The following is a 15,915-nucleotide window of genomic DNA, read 5'->3' on the forward strand; positions in this document are numbered from 1 at the left end:
CCCTGCGTGCTGTGCCCTGCTCGTGCCCGGCTGGAGCTCCCTGGCTTGGGCAGAGCCGGTCTCAGCATGGGATGGCCAAAGTCCGGCTGAGAGCAAATCTCTGCCAGGCAGGTTTCCCTCCCCTGAGACTGCACGACCCGGGAGGGACTTTCATCCACCTGAGGTGGCCCCAAGCAAAGCTCAGCCTCCAGCCAGCCCTGCCTGATGGCTCAGCCACAGGGTCTTGCTCCCCTTCAAATCCTGCCCGGGTCCAGCCCTTCTGCCTGGCAGCTGCACCCTGGGTGAAATGAGTTTGATTGGTCTCAGCCCACGTTTTAGCTGATTATGTCCACAGCACGAAAATCAGCTGTGCTGTGTGGAAAAGATGCTCCTATGGCTCTGGGACAGGGTAGCGCAGCTGGTCCTGTTCACCTAGGGCTAGTCAGAGGGGCTGTGGTGGGCAGTGTGACAGTAACTGGGATGTCCCACGTGGCCAGGAGGCACAGGCTGGATGCACTTCTAAGTAGCTCCAGCAGCTCTTGGCCTGGGATAAGCCCTCACTGAGAGACTGCTGACCCTCCCAAACCAGACCCCCTCCCATGGACTTCGAAGGAAACCCCAAAAGCAAAAAATTAAGGGGGAATGGGAAGGTTTAGTCAGAGGCCTTTCTCCTGGGGTGAGAGTGGCGTGTTGCAAACAGGAGGTGGGAAGAAAGAGCAGGTCACCATGATGAAGGAGGAGCAGATGGAGGTAGGAACTGGCCCTGATTCCACTTAAATTCCTGGGGGAGACTGAGGCAGAGGCGATGTTCACATATCTGTTTCCCAGCCTTCTCCCTGAAGCACGCTGCATAGCCTCCAAGCAGCGGGCACGGGCAGCCCAAACCCAAGCCCCCCATCCCAGAGCACCCAGCGCACCCTGGCCCCAGCGATGTCTCCAAGGCAGGAGGAGGCGAGGGCCGCTTTTGCGGGGGATGGAGAGGCAGGGCAGTGCTGGTAGAGATTGAATCTAGTGATTACTTTAAGGGATTTGCTGTCTCTTTCTTTATCCCTCTCTCTCTCTCTCTCTTTTTCTTTCTTTTTTTTTGTTTTCCCCTTTTCCCTCCCTCTTATCCCTTTCGTGGTGCATTTGTCTTCGAGGAACCTGGGGTGTTCTTTTCATCAGTTCAATCTCTCTCTGGCACTTGAGTCCTGATTGGCTGAAGGACTTCGGGAAAAAAAAATCTTTAATTAAGTAGATAATCTCTTCTTAGGAAGTTCTGCGGCTCCATTTCACCAACCCCCTTTAGCTCTTACTTTAGGATTGGTTACCCTTTGCAGAAGTTGGGATTCAGGGGGCATACGCCTCTTCATCACACCAGGACCGCCGGGTGGAAAATAACTCCATCCCTTCCCTAATTTTGTTGTGGTTTTTTTTTTCTTTTTTTTTTTCTTTTCTCTAGTGGTGGTGGTACCCAAGGTTTTTTTTAGGATCTCTTTTCTCCCTCTTTATTTGGATTTTGTATTTCACATGGACCCTTATCTGGGCATCTTCTTCCTCACTCCCTTCTTCCAATCCTGCTGTGCCTGGTGAGTATCGAGAGCACCTCAGTCTGTGTCACAGGCAGGTGCTCTTCCCGGACACCCTAAGGAAATTCCTCTTCACCTTCCTAAATGTCCCCTCTTTCCCACTTAGCTCAATTCTGGTCTTTAACGGGACCAGATATTTAACTAAGTCCCAACACACTCATTGGCAGAGAGGTTAGATCTAAGAAAGTCCCCTTTTTCCCCTGCACCTCCCAACAATAACTATATGGGCCAAATCCTGAGCTGGGGTAAAACAGAGTAGGGGAGAGCGGATGTGGAGGATTTAGCCCCTCACTTCCGACTGGGAAGATAACCCAACGGGAGACCCAGGGATTTCTGTTTTTCCAGAGGCTCACAGTCAGCTTGTCTCTTGTCTTAATCAAATCAAGTGGGGCTTCTCCCACGCTCCCCGAAGAGGACAGTCCCTGATTAAGAGCTCAGAGCCAGCAGGGGTGAGTGAGATCCACAGGAGTGTCACTCCGGATGAGCAGCCTGAGACCCGGGCTCCTTGGCAGGCACAGGGTCAGGATTACACGTCTGAAATGCATGTATTAGAATTTCCTGGGGAGAAGCTTTTGGTACAGAGATTGCTACAGCTTGGTTCCCAACCACCTGGGTCCCTTCAGACTGGTTTGCCCGTGCACAAACCTGCGGTCATCTCCTGTGGGCCTCTTGCTCTGTGCTAAGGGAGGTTTTACATTTATTTCCAGAAATGTTTTGTAAGGGTGAACAGAAAGAGATTACACTTGCATCAAATCTCGTATCATTCCTTGCGGAGTATATCTATCCCATGCCCAAATGGAGATGGACTCAAATAACCTGGCTCTGTAGGTATTTTTTCCTATGTGATTTTTATTGAGTACCCAAACTTTATTCTCCATTTCTGTGATGCCCTGGGGAATCTGCTCAGCGGGTTACAGACTTATCTCTAACAGCAAGGAAAGTCTTTTCCCGTTCAATTACTAAAATCCCCTGCCTCCCCCATAGCAGATCTCTAGGGTTATTACCACGGATGGAGAAACCAAAATTATAGAAAGAGAAACTCATGAGTAAAAGGGAACTCATTCCTGTTAGGCTGGGAGTGAAATGTATGTTCTTTCAGAGTTTTTCTACTCCCTTCATTAAAAGAATGTGCAACAATTTGTGTATGTCTAAATATTATATAGTAGCAAACTCAAGATAAATCTCCCTTCCAGAACAAGGGGAATATGTATGTTATGCAGTGAGGCTAGGCAAGAACTCTTGCTGATTTTATTTTTATTTTTCTGCTCTTCCTGTGTATATCTCTTGCTTTCCTCAATATAAACAGGTTTAAATACATTAAAAGATTAAAAAAAAAAATCAACATTTTAAAGAAACAGTTCAAAGGGGAGAAATCTCAGAGCACAAAGTAGAGTTAAATACAGAAATCCCAGGCATTTTCAATGGAAGTTGGATGTTTAAATTCCCCGTCTGCCTTTCAGAAGTTTTTATCTAAGAGAAAAGTTTACAGATCAAGATAGCCCTGCTTCTCTCTGCGTGTTGCTCATAGGTCATGATTTCCTGAGAGAAAGGAAAATTGCAAACTTTATTCGAAACGATCGTATTACAGACCCTGTCCCTTAATTCTTGAGGAGAAAAAAGCAAGGTTTGTGGGAATCATACAATAATCCCGCTTGCAATTTTTGCTGGTCTTCTTTATCTGATCCAACAGCTTAAAACGCAACAAGATTCTTTTTTCCTGTGATTTAATCACGAGAATTGGGAGTGGGGGGCAATATAGATGAACAATAATTTTTTTTTTATATGTATGTGGCCACTTCCCTTCTCTGAGTGTGGATTAGATTCTGCTGTGTCAGCTAGGTTGAATGGTCAGCATGTTTCTAGATGAGCAAAATTTCAGGGTTGCATTTAGGAACTAAAAAACAAATAAATAAACAAAGAAAAAAGTAAAGCTCCAAATGTTAACGAGTTGCCTCTCGGTCTCCTATCCAATGGGAATAATGTAACAATCTCTAATGCAGCAGCTTGTTTCTAAATGTTTTTTTACACTTCAGGTGTGGGATTGCCTTCAGTGTCCAGTGTCACTGGTTTTCTAATAACTTGGGGGAGTTTGTACTTGAGAACGAAACTCAGATCCGAAGTGAAATTGTATCCATTTTCTGTATTTAAAATAATGACAGTAAAGATCTAAATACAGCTTTATAATTTTCTAAAGAGCTGAACCAGCAGCACAGGAGCATGAGTGAGTCATAAGATATCAAACAAATACTTTAATGGGAGATTTGATAAGGCTCTTGGGGCATATTAAAGTGCGGAGTGGGGTGCTGTTATTGGTTAAAGTTGTAACTGAGCAGAAATTATCAGAGGCTTATTAGTATTTGATATGTGTAAAATATAATGCGACAGCTGCTTGGCAGGGTTATTTGCTTTCGGGTTCAACAAAACTACGATAGAGAACTCCTACTATAGATATTCATTAGCTTTGAGATAATATCCTAATATTGGATGCAATGAAAATCACTTGCCCTAGATTTGCTTTTTACTTGGATGCATAGAGTTGCAGTGAGGGAAGCAGCGTGCCCTGCCCAGGGCCCTGCATGGGCTGGGGACGGGGCTGAAGAACTCGGTGGGACTCCTCTCTCTACCTGCTGAGGTCTGTCTCTGCTCCGCTTCAGTCCATGTAACACTGTCCTGGAGTTTGAAGGTGAAGGGAAAGGGGTTTAGATAGCTAGAAACCCTGTGAGCTTTCTTGGAGAAGAGAAATAATTTCAAGCGTTTCCTTTCATGTGTGTGATTTCAAAAAGTTTTAAATTTTGTGGTGTGGCGACACCGAAGTCATGGGAATTGGGCTGATTTACACCCATTGTGGATGCAGCTAGCTACTTAGTTTAGGACTACATTCTGCTTTCCTTTACAGTGGTATGGAAAATTAGTATAAATAAATAAAAATCACACTACAGAGACAAAAATGAAGAGAGATTCATTTTCATAGTGACTCCTATTTGCAGCACAGAGTTTACTCTAGTGGCATTGTCAATGCTGCACTACATCTGGGAACAAGTGGCTTAATTACTCTCTGCCCTTGCTGGAGACTATATCCAGAAGAGAGATGCATTTTCCTTAGCTAGATCGTATGAGCAAAGACAAAGCGCACAGATTTTGTCTCCATTATTATCTTTCCTTCCCTCTCAGCATAAATAAGAAAAATTTCAGCTAGCCTCCAGTCATGCGACAGTCCCATCTCCCCTTTTCCTGAAGCTGCAGGAGTTAAATATGGGAGGTCAAGTGTACCAGTCTAAATGAATCCTTTACTTGTCTAAGTCCTACAAACCCGCACAGCAGCGTGCCTGCCTGTTGATCAGAGAGCTCAGGGAAAATGCCTTCTGTCTCTCCGACTTAATAAAAATGTTTAGAATATCCTGCTGGGAAATTGCTACTGTACCATTTGCTCAGCTGCAGATGGTGAATTGGCATATCCTGAACTTGGCCTTTTTGTGAACCTTGAGGTTTATCCCGGGAGGAACAGATCCTCTGCTTCAATGCAGTTATGCCAATTGACACCTGCTAACAGGCTGGTTTGCTGTAAATCCTGAACTTGTGGATTACTGTCCTCCTCCTAAAGCCATCCTTGCAACTGCTCAGATGTTCCTAATCCAAGATGAGGCCAGCAAGGGTTTGAAGCAAATCCTTCTTGCACACTGTGAATTTGGCTTTTCCTACCCAGGTGGGAAGCAATGCAGCTAGGGTGTATCTCTTGTTTTGGCCACAAAAGCAAGATAAGAGAGGACTTGCAATTCTCTAGATCTTGCCTACACAGGGGCATTTTACCAGAGTTTTCTCACAGCTGCTACCAGGGGCTCAGATTCACACTGACACCATCCTGAGTGTGGTCCCCATAGCAAAGCGCTTAAGGTCAAGGCAAAGAACAGGAGGGAAACCAGATGGAAAAATAACTTGTTCATGCTGCTACCCAGTTGCGTTAGGATGGGGACCCATGGAGCTTACACAGTCTGAATAGCCCCAGGTTCATGCCCCTGTGTGATTCAGGTCACCCGATGCTCTAATCACCCGGCTACAGATGCCGTCTCTCCAAGTCCCAGGAAATATTTAATTAGCTGTACAATGCAGAAGCAGCTCCCAAAGGAAAATTCCTCTGCAAAACAGCCATCGACTTCGTGCTAAAGTACCCACGGGGGCTGGAGCGCAGCCGGGTCTGAATCCCAGGCCTGGAACAAAGGGAAAGGATCTCCTGCTCTCACAGTGCCCTGGCACAGCCCTCTCCCTCCCGTTTTGACCCAGGGGAATCTTTCCCAAAGCAAGCTTCATCAATATGGACACAGTTCCACCAAAGAAAAAAAAAAAAGTTAGACTTGCCAGAGTGAAACTTTGCAAACTACTTCTCTCAACTCTTTCTAAACTGTGAGTAATAGCAAAGATCAGGTTTCTTGTGATTTTGACCAAGCTAAAATAACGAGACCTCCTTTTTGTGGTGTACCTCAGCGAGGATCTCCATGAGGGCAGTTCTAGCAGAGGTGCAGTGGGCTCGCTGACCGCAGGAGCAGTTTTCCAGGGCAGGGAAACATCCTCTCTAAATCTCTCATGTGTCTGACGCCTGGGCACCGGTCCTCCCACCCTGTCTGCCCCTGTGTCCATGGCAGGGCTGCAGCATGGCTACACTTTGTTCCCCAGCTCGGGACAGCAGTGCCTGCTTCTGCCTGTGCTCAAGCCCACCCTGGGATGCCCCCACACTCTCCGTCCTGGATTTGTAGCACAACAGGACAGTGCCTTTCTCTCCCTTACTAAGGATACCTGTGGCTCCAGACAGCATCGCTTGAAAACACACAGGGAGGAAAAACCATACCCTAACCTGTGCCCTTCTCCCCCGCATCCAGCCACGGTCCACCCAGCTACTGGGATTTTCAGAGAATGGAGAGGAGCTAGAAAAGCAGCAAGCATCACTGCATGCCAGGTAGCCCAACTGCAGAGTGGAGCATGCCGCTCTGCTGAAGGGACAGAGTATGGATTAAGGGTCTGTGAGGGCTAGCTGAAAAGCAGAGGCATCCTCCACTGGGAGACATCCAGCATTTGAAGCAGAACATCATCTCGAGAAGAAGCTGAAGAGCCCAGTTTCTCTCAGTGCATGCTCTAGCTTTTTCCCGATCACTCGCTCACTGCAAGGTCTAAATCTACTCATGCCACCTCTCTGGCCTCCGTGTCCTCCCCTGGGGATAACAGCACTCACCCATCTCTCTGGAGTGCTGGGGTACCGGCAGGGGAGAGGCTCCAGAGACTCACCAGAAATAGCGATGAGGGTTCTTTTGCAAACGTGGAGAGACTGGAATGAGGTGTTTGTAAGAGAAACCTCCCTCTTCTTGCTTCATTTCTAGCTAGGGATATTTGGGGTTGGCTCTTGGGCCTGTTCAAAGCCTCAGTCCTTTCTGCCATGACACAGCTGAGCTGGATTCACCCAGCCATCCTCCAGATTCCTAATGGTGGTCACTGCACCACATGGAGTCCTAATGCTGACTGACCATTTGCACTGAAACAGTCTTTCTTGCTGGAGAAAGAGACTCAGACCAGCCAGCATCGGCTCTGCTCCGCAAGCCCCTGGGGAGAGTGATGGAGACCAGCCACGCTGCCTTGTGGCCCTTGGAGATGATCCCTTCACACCTTCAGTGGGAACACCAGAAAGTTTAATTTTGCCTGGACCACCCCCCACCCCGTGCAGTGCCCAGCAGGATGGGGAGGACAAGTGTGTTTGTGCTCAGCCATCAGCATAACATGGCCAAGAGGAGAGCGTGGGCAGCCAGAGCTGGCACCGCAGGAAAACAAGGGACTGTGATCTGGGGGGATGCTGCCGGGACACACGCTGTGAAGGAGCAGCAGCGTGACCTCCTCCTTCCCTCGGCATGGTCCCGCAGGGAGAGCGGTGCTGGCACATGGTCCAGCTCCTGGGGCTGGGGGCAATGCTACCCTGAGTTAAGCCGAGCAGCAGTTTGGTAAGGTAAAAAGCAAGGCTGGGGGAACAGGAAAGCACTAAAGAAATGGAGGGATTGATATGAAGGGCAGCTGTGCGGAGGAAAGCAAAAGGAGGGAGCAGTGAGGGGGTTGCAGCCCAGTACAGCCTGCCTGGGGGAGCGGGGTGGGGGGAAGGGGAAGGCACCATCCTGGCTCGCAGGGAGCAGGGAGGGGAAGAGACCAAAGGTGCCTGCAGCCAGGAAGCAGGCAGGCTGTGGGCGGTGAGAGGAGAGCCCCGGGATGCCAGGCATTCCCCAGGCCCCTCCGCCATCACCCCCTCCCTGCTGACACTGTCTCTGTCTTCCAGGTCAGTGAATAATTTCCTGATGACGGGCCCCAAGGTAAGAGAAATCCTTTTGATCTCTGTCCCTGATTCCACTAAACCCAGGGAGGGAGGGAGGGAGGGGGTCCTCCTTCCCACTCCTCTCCATCCAGCCTCAGCCAGAGCTCCCCTCACCCCCAGGCTTCCAGCAACAAGGCAGAGGGCCAGGAATGACCTGCTGTGAGCTGCAGCTCCTTGGGCAGTGTCAGCCCTGAGCAAAGTTGGCCTAGGGTCCTTTTAAGCTGGTTGGGGCCAGATTTTGGAGATTTGTCTTTTGGCACCAGCTGAGGCTCTCACCTGTCATCTATTGCTTCCTGATGATCAGGTTAGCATCAGGACCCACATTCATCAAGCTGGGAAGGTACTTTCTGTAGGCCCTGCAAAACATACTTCCCCAAGGAGCGCAACTGGAATTGCCAGGACCTTGTTCAGTATTTTTGACCCCCTGCCTCCTTGCACCCCTCTTTCAGAGGCTTTTTTTCCTAGCCAGGACCAGTTGTAAAATTCACCTGATTTTTGTTCTGGCTATTCCCCAGGAACACCTCCAAGCCCATCTAGCTCTTTCTACAGCTCTCAATGCTATGGCGGAGCGACCCTGCCCCAAAGCACTGGCTGTCCCCTTGGGGCTGTGGTGAAGAGGGAGGCAGGCACCTGCTGGCCTGGAGCTCCCTGATCTCTGAGGAGAAGGCTCTGCCTTCTCTCACGCTGGAGAAATAAGGGGTTCCCTATTGCAGGGGCCGGCTGGAACATCTCCTAACGTGGCTAACAGCCAGCAGCTCGGCCTTCTCCCCCTGGGAGGCTCAGGCTCCGATCCAGCACAGCAGAAAATGTATTTGCTGCTGCTGGTGGCGAGCTCCATTCCCCGGGGGAGCCAAGCCTGAGAGACCTACTCAGCTCTGTACCTCTTGTCTCTGTAAGATGGCATGCAAATTATTTTCAGATGAATGCCAGCCTCCTGGGGAGCCTGGGGCCATGTTCTTCCTGGTGTTTTGCACTGTGCTTCTCCATCCATCTAGACCCCAAAGCAGCAGGACCCACGATATGCAGCGCAGGGCAGGAAAGCTACGCCTGCATCAGCCCCACCGCTGTGTGGGAAGTGGCTGGGGCTACACCAGCTTTGCACTACCTTGCGATGGAAACTAGAGCTGCTGAGTGACTCCCCTGGACCCTGGGAGTAGCCTGGGGACGTTCCCAGCCTGTCACCCATGGGGCTGTCCCTGCATGCTGGCCAATGCATCCTGACTCAGTTTTGCAAATTAATGCTGGGGGGGCTGAAGCGGGGCACACACCGTCCCCCCTCCTGACCCGCTGCTCTGCTCCTAGGCCTATCTCATCTACTCCAGCAGCGTGGCAGCCGGGGCGCAGAGCGGCATTGAGGAGTGCAAGTTCCAGTTTGCCTGGGACCGCTGGAACTGCCCCGAGAGGGCACTGCAGCTCTCCAGCCACGGCGGGCTGCGCAGCGGTAAGGAAAGCATTGGATACCACTACTGGGACCCCCTCGCTACAGGTTAGAGCCCGTGGGCCCCTCCTCTCTTCCCAAGTGCCTCCTTTTCTTCCCCATCCCCACCTGGGATGTGCCTCTCCCAGGAATGCCCCAGAGGGATCTTTCCAGGAGGCCTCTTCACCCATCAACTCCCAGACACATGCTGGGATCTAGCTTCAAGACAAGGCAGCCTTGCAATGCCAGCATCACCTCCGGACCCGCTGAGCCCCAGCTTGCGCAGGACAGCAGCATCCCACCAACCCTCACACAACTGGTTCTCCACAAGGATGCACCACCATGACCTGCGGCATGGGCTGCTGGACACGCCATGCCTAGGTGGTGTCTCTTGCCAGCGTGTCCCAAGGAGGCTGAGAACCAGCATGGGGTGGTGGGGTGGCAAGCAGAGGGATACGGCTAAAGGGAGCAGGAAAGAGTTCATCAGTGGCTGTGCTCTGGCCAAGAGGCAGGAGAAAAGTCTTCCCACAGCTTCCAGATGTCAGAGTCACCTTGGGCAGAAATCCAGCATCCGTGACCTGTGCCACTGCAGGGCATGGGGCTGTGGTCATTGTCACTGTATCCCATTCCTTACCTGTTTGCAGGTGCCAGGAAATGTTTCAGTGCATACTTGGTCCTCTAGACCCATGTATGATGCTGGACTGAGCTCATACCTGCCCTGTACTGGCAGGACCTGGGTATGGAGGAGGGCCTCAGGCCTCTGGTGGAGGGACCAGGGCCCCAGGCAGAGGTGGACAGAGGTTTCAAAATGGGGCCTTGAGGAGGCAATTGCAGCACAAAGTAACACTCTGGGACTGGGAGCAGGTCCCTGAATTGTTCCCGTCAACGTCATCTGCTCAGATCCAGACCTTGCTGGTATTAAATGAAAGCCAAAGGCTCAGTGAAGTCAGCTGGTGATCACCACACCGATCCTGGTGGGTAGGTATGGTCACTGCTCTGAGCCCTGGACAGCGTCCAGCAGAAGATAAGGCTCGAGGGAGCTGTGGGGAAGGAGCTCTTTGATCCTTGGAGAAGGCCCCTTCCCCTCTGGGGTATATTAGTGAGACGTGGGGGACATTTGGTTGTCTGTGCTGTATCCCCACTGCTGAGCTCCCACAAGGACAGCCAAGTGCTAAACTCATCCACACCCTTAGAAATGGCATGAGTCAGTCTGGATCAAATTTGGGAGCTTCTGTCTTCATGCAGTTCAAGCCAAAACTAAGCTAATCTGACATGTAGGGCCTCCTCTCCACCCCACAAAGCCCTGCCCATTGCAAGTCTCTTCCTACGCAGTCTCCTGCATGGCAGGAGCCGTTTTTAAGACTGGTCTCACTGTGAAATCTTTAGCACATCTGCTCTCCTTGTATTCCTCCTTGACAGCAAACCGAGAAACCGCTTTTGTCCATGCCATCAGCTCTGCAGGCGTCATGTACACGCTGACCCGGAACTGCAGCCTGGGGGATTTTGACAACTGTGGCTGTGATGACTCCCGCAACGGACAGCTAGGTAAGGAGAGACGAGCTGCTGTCCCTCTCTCGCGTCCCAGGCGGCAGGAGACAGTTCTTCTCCTCTCCTCCACTGAGGCCTGCAGAAACAACTCCTCCTGGTCCCCACACCTGGAAATAATGCCCAGAGCAGAGCTTTGCCTGGCTCAAACCAAACTAGCTCTGTGGAAGATAATGGGGCTGCCTCCAATTTACACCAGCTGAGGCTAAGCCCTTGATGTTTTCCATTACTTTCTAAATGAGCAGGAAAGTAGAAGGGGGTTGCAGTTTCCCTGGTTCAAATCAAGAACAACTCTGTTTAAGCTGCTGGAGGGAATGACTGTATCATATGGGCAGAGGAGAGGATCTGATGCTGTGCATCTAAATGGCAGGTCTGGTTAGAGCAGCACTGATCAGGGACCTGGGGGCTCCCAGGGTCTGCAGGACCAGGGTGGCCCCAGAGCAGAATTACCAGGAGGGAAAGCAGGGTGGCATTGATAAACCCCTCCAGCATTTGTCAGCGTGGCAGGCACATGAGAGCACAACCAGGAGAACCGCTGTGGCAGCACACAGCCTTCACCCCGTTCCTGTCACAACAGTACCCAGGCCCGCAGCCACTAAGCACCCCTGGGTGGGGAACCCCAGGCTGCATCACTCCAGCTCTCCGCTCAGCTTTCACAGAAAACATTGACATTTTGGTCTTTTGTTTTGAATGGAAAGAGGTCAAATTTCAAATTATCAAAATCTTTTAAAAGCCATTTCCCGCCCAGCTGGGGAATGTCAGTACGGTACGTGTCAGTTTATGACAAACTCCTCTGGAGTGTCCAGTATTTAGTAATTTGCTTTATTGGCTAATAGTTTTTAAAACAGCCACTGCTTCTTAGGTGTCCGAGGCGTGGGATAGCCCATCTCTAGCAGAGCAAGACTTTTGGGCAATGACACACCAAATTTTATCTTCCCTTGAAAACTGAGTTAGTCATGCTACACTTCTTTTCCCCAAAACATATCTGTTTTTCATGAAAATTTTCCATTGTGAACTTAAAACCTTGGAAGGCAAAGGAAACTTTTGGGCTTGTCCAAAACAGAGTGATTCAATTCTAAATGCTGTTGCGCTGAATCCAAGTTGGTGAAAGGTTTCCATTCTCCCTTTGGTCCCAGCTTTTGATTTGGACTTCATCATTCGCTGCAATTACCCACCTCCCATGAGAGACCCCTGCCTTTCCCTGGGAGAGGGGACCACGATGCTCTGGTGAAGTCCGGGCAAGGGCTGGGCCTTTCAAGAGAGTCACAAGGCCATTAAACCACAACTCCCAAGATGTACCGCCAAGGCACGTTAGGGTCAGAATGTTCCAGATTTCAAATCTTCATAAAGAATTCGGCATTTTTCTCTAGAAGGAAAAGAAGCAAACTGCAAGACATGTTTCCAGTCAGCCGAGCTAAGTTATCGAGCTCCCACGCAGTTAGGAAAAGTACCCTCCACATCTTGCTGTGCAGTTTCCCAGTTCTGTGCTGACTCCTTTGTTACTTTATGATAATTAGAAAATCAGACTCTTCTGAGATGCCAAACGCCCAGGATTCTGGGTGCACCAAAAAGAGGGCCTCCTCGATACATGTGTGCCAGGCTTGGGTTGTTTCCCGGCAGAGGGGAATCTGTTCCCTCTGACCAGGATGCCTCCACCAGTTCACTAATCCACGTTAGCAAGATGCTATCCCTGCAAGTCAGACTGAACCAGTTCAAGTCAGGGTTTGAGGGAAGGTGATTAAAGACCCAAAGCCTTATCTATATGGTTGCTAATGCACGATAATTAACAGCTTCTGAATCCTGCTCTATAGAAAGCCTGGAAATCCCTGGGTTTGTCGCACAGGACATACCCCTTCGCTGCCTGCATGAGCCACTTACTGTCCAGGCCTCAGTAGAAATGGCATGAGCCCAAGGGGAGGGAATCGGGGAGTATTGTGAGGCGAAAGGCTGGATTTGCCCCACAGCCTCCGTTCCCTCCCATCACTTCCGAGACCCCTTCTTGTCCCCAGAGCCACAAGCCAGGCAGGCGAGGGGCTGGTTCCCTGACAGCACACATCTCATCTCCTTTCCTAGGGGGGCAAGGCTGGCTGTGGGGAGGCTGCAGTGATAACGTGGGCTTTGGGGAAGCCATTTCCAAGCAGTTTGTGGATGCCCTGGAGACCGGACAAGATGCCAGAGCTGCTATGAACCTGCATAACAACGAGGCAGGTAGAAAGGTGAGCCCCTCTCTCCCTCCAGACCTGACAGCGCATACCAGATTGGCTCTGGCCATTCACTGTGGAGAGTCACAACTTGCTGTGGCTAAAAGCACGTGTCCAGAAGAAACAACTACCTTGCCGAGGAGAAGGGGATGGCAGCAGTACTGACATCATGGGTGGTGTTTGTTCTAAGATAGCAAACCTTCCATGATTACACTATTAATGGCTTCCTGCTGTCCTCTGTCTCCCAGTTCAAGTAGGGGAGTACCGTGGAGAAGCAAATCCACGAGCTTTAAGCCAACAACCCCTGGGCGGGACTACTGCGCAGGGAGGGTTAATGGCAAACCCCTCCACAGGCCTGGAGGCATGTTTCTCCACGCGCTGCAGCACAGAAATGACCCCTCTGGGCTTCTTCCTGAATCCCCTCTCTCTCCTCGCCCTGTAGGCCGTGAAAGGGACCATGAAGCGGACTTGCAAATGCCACGGCGTGTCGGGGAGCTGCACCACCCAGACCTGCTGGCTGCAGCTGCCTGAGTTTCGGGAGGTGGGCACTTACCTCAAGGAGAGGTACCACAAAGCCCTGAAGGTGGACTTGCTGCAGGGGGCAGGGAACAGCGCTGCCAGCCGGGGCGCCATCGCCGAGACCTTCAGCTCCATCTCCAAGAAGGAGCTGGTCCATTTAGAGGACTCTCCTGACTACTGCCTGGAGAACAAGACGCTGGGGCTTCTGGGCACAGAGGGCAGGGAGTGCCTGAAGAGAGGCAAGGCACTCAGCAAGTGGGAGAAGCGGAGCTGCCGGCGGCTGTGCGGGGACTGCGGGCTGGCGGTGGAGGAGAGGCGAGCCGAGATGGTGTCCAGCTGCAACTGCAAGTTCCACTGGTGCTGTGCCGTGCGGTGCGAGCAGTGCCGCAAAAGGGTCACCAAGTACTTCTGCGTCCGCAAGGAGAAGCGGGAGCGGAGCGGGGGTGGCGGGGCCAGCCGCAAGCTCAAGAGAAAGCTCTAACTTGCTTCTGCTCCTCCATGGTCCTGTCTGCCCCTCTCCTCTCCTGCCCTCCCCATCAGCCCCCGGCACCATTTCCCTTTGGCTTAGTTTTGTCTCATTCCCAATGCCGCCTCACTGGGGCTTGGGCAAGGCAAAAGAGCTTGCATGAGCCCCTAGGCCTTGGCCATACAGGGCATTTCCCATTAGTGCAGTGGGTGATGACTTCTGGGAAGACCCTCAAGTGTTGACAAAACAAGGTGAGATTTGGTCCCTTCAACTCAGAGTCACTCTATCCAGTGACTATGGTTTTATTGCTGAAAACACAGGTGGTCTCGGTGGCTCCTGCTCTTTTGAGCTTGTCTGTTCCCGAAACAAGCACCTGCTCTGGGCTTTTGAGTAAGATCAACACTTAGGAAAGCACATGGAAGCTGAGATGGCACCACCAGAGTTGGGCAACTCAGAGTGGTAATCCCAAAACCAGAAGAGGCTTCTAGTACCCTGAAAAAATAGAGGCACTAAAATAAAGTTGTTACTGCCTTTTACTAAGCACTATACTATGAGGGAATAGAAAAGGCGTGCAACTCCTTCCTGCAGCAAGCCAGCCTCCAGGAGGCCCACAGTGTCACTTTCCCATCCTTTGACAGCTTTGCTAAGCTCTCCAGTGCTTTACTTTGCATTTGAGATGGCAGCAGCAAGATTGAAGCTGCTGCTTGACCTGCCCATTAAACAGCTGTCCAAAAGAGGAGTCCTATCACTTGATTTTTACATGCTTTCTCTATATCTTCTAAGCCTCCAGGTCTGGTCTCCCTTTTCACCCCAGGTTCCCTGCCAAAGCCCTTGATTGATGCCATAAAGATGCCCTCACACTTCTCCAGTCCCTCTTACCTCCCAAATCTCTCCCAGACAGGAGCTGCCAGCTGAGCCCGTTCCCCACCTCCTGGTCTACTTGCCAAGCACTCTTACCCTATCAGCTAACTAACTAAATACTTCCTCCTAGTCTGAGAAAATAATGTCAGTTACTATTTAATGGTGTTGTAAATAGGAAAGTGAAGCACTTTGAAGTTTAATTTATTGCACAGTTACTGTGATGTATACATAACAGTTTTTCCTCTACCACTTATTGTATATATTCTATAGGCTAAGCAAGCAGCAGGAAGATTTGGTTGATGCATCTCTGTTCCCTTGCAGTGGCTGGGGTAGGGAGGGAAGAAGCTGTCAGCTGCAAGACCTGGGAAAGCTCACTGCACCATCACAGTCATCTCCCCGGGGCTGTGAGGTTATCGTCTCCTTTGCTGTTTGAAGTGTCCTTTAGCCAGATAAGAAGCCAGTAGAGCTAAGTTACTGGCCATTAGACCTGTCTTGTAGCCACTATTTGTAAACCAATAGCCAATGCAATAAATCAGTAGCCAAGTGCTTGCAAAATGCTGTTGTGTCTAAGTAGTTGGGTGGGTTTTTTCATCCAATTGCGTGTGTGGATGTATGTAGTTACAGTTCTGGAGACTAAAACGCAGCCGCTTACCCATCTGTTGAGCATGAGAAGAGCTGACCAGCTCCCTCCACGCAGCACAGCCTTAGCCCCTACCAGGAGGGAAAAGGGCCTGCTCTCTCCTTGAGCTTGCTTGAGGTTGCATATGCTGCAATGCAGCTGCCAGGAGGAAAGGAGGTGGGAGGGGGGCAGACAGAGGCCCAGCTGCGCACTTCAGAGATGATACATTAAAGACACTCAGCAGTCTGTATGTGTCTCTTAGTTATCAAATACCCCCTCAATCCTAGAACTGCTTCATTGGGGGTGGGAATTTGGACCTAGGGCAAGCTGGGGTCTCACCGGAGCAAGAGCATTCATGTCAAGCAAAAATAGGGCCCTTCAAAAATTGCAAGAAAAAATC

At 50.7% G+C, this 15,915-nt stretch overlaps 1 protein-coding gene across 1 annotated transcript; it reads left to right on the plus strand.

The window, feature by feature from the left end:
- Window positions 1-1,488: 1,488 nt before the first annotated feature.
- On the plus strand, window positions 1,489-14,050 carry WNT8B (Wnt family member 8B). The gene is made up of 6 exons (XM_050899057.1): window positions 1,489-1,547; window positions 7,852-7,885; window positions 9,190-9,328; window positions 10,724-10,849; window positions 12,923-13,065; window positions 13,493-14,050. The coding sequence occupies exons 1-6, from the start codon at window positions 1,489-1,491 to the stop codon at window positions 14,048-14,050; spliced, it is 1,059 nt and encodes a 352-aa protein (XP_050755014.1).
- The last annotated feature ends 1,865 nt before the right edge of the window (window positions 14,051-15,915 follow it).

The sequence above is a fragment of the Gymnogyps californianus genome, chromosome 6 (genome assembly GCF_018139145.2).
Source record: "Gymnogyps californianus isolate 813 chromosome 6, ASM1813914v2, whole genome shotgun sequence".
Classification (NCBI taxonomy): domain Eukaryota; kingdom Metazoa; phylum Chordata; class Aves; order Accipitriformes; family Cathartidae; genus Gymnogyps; species Gymnogyps californianus.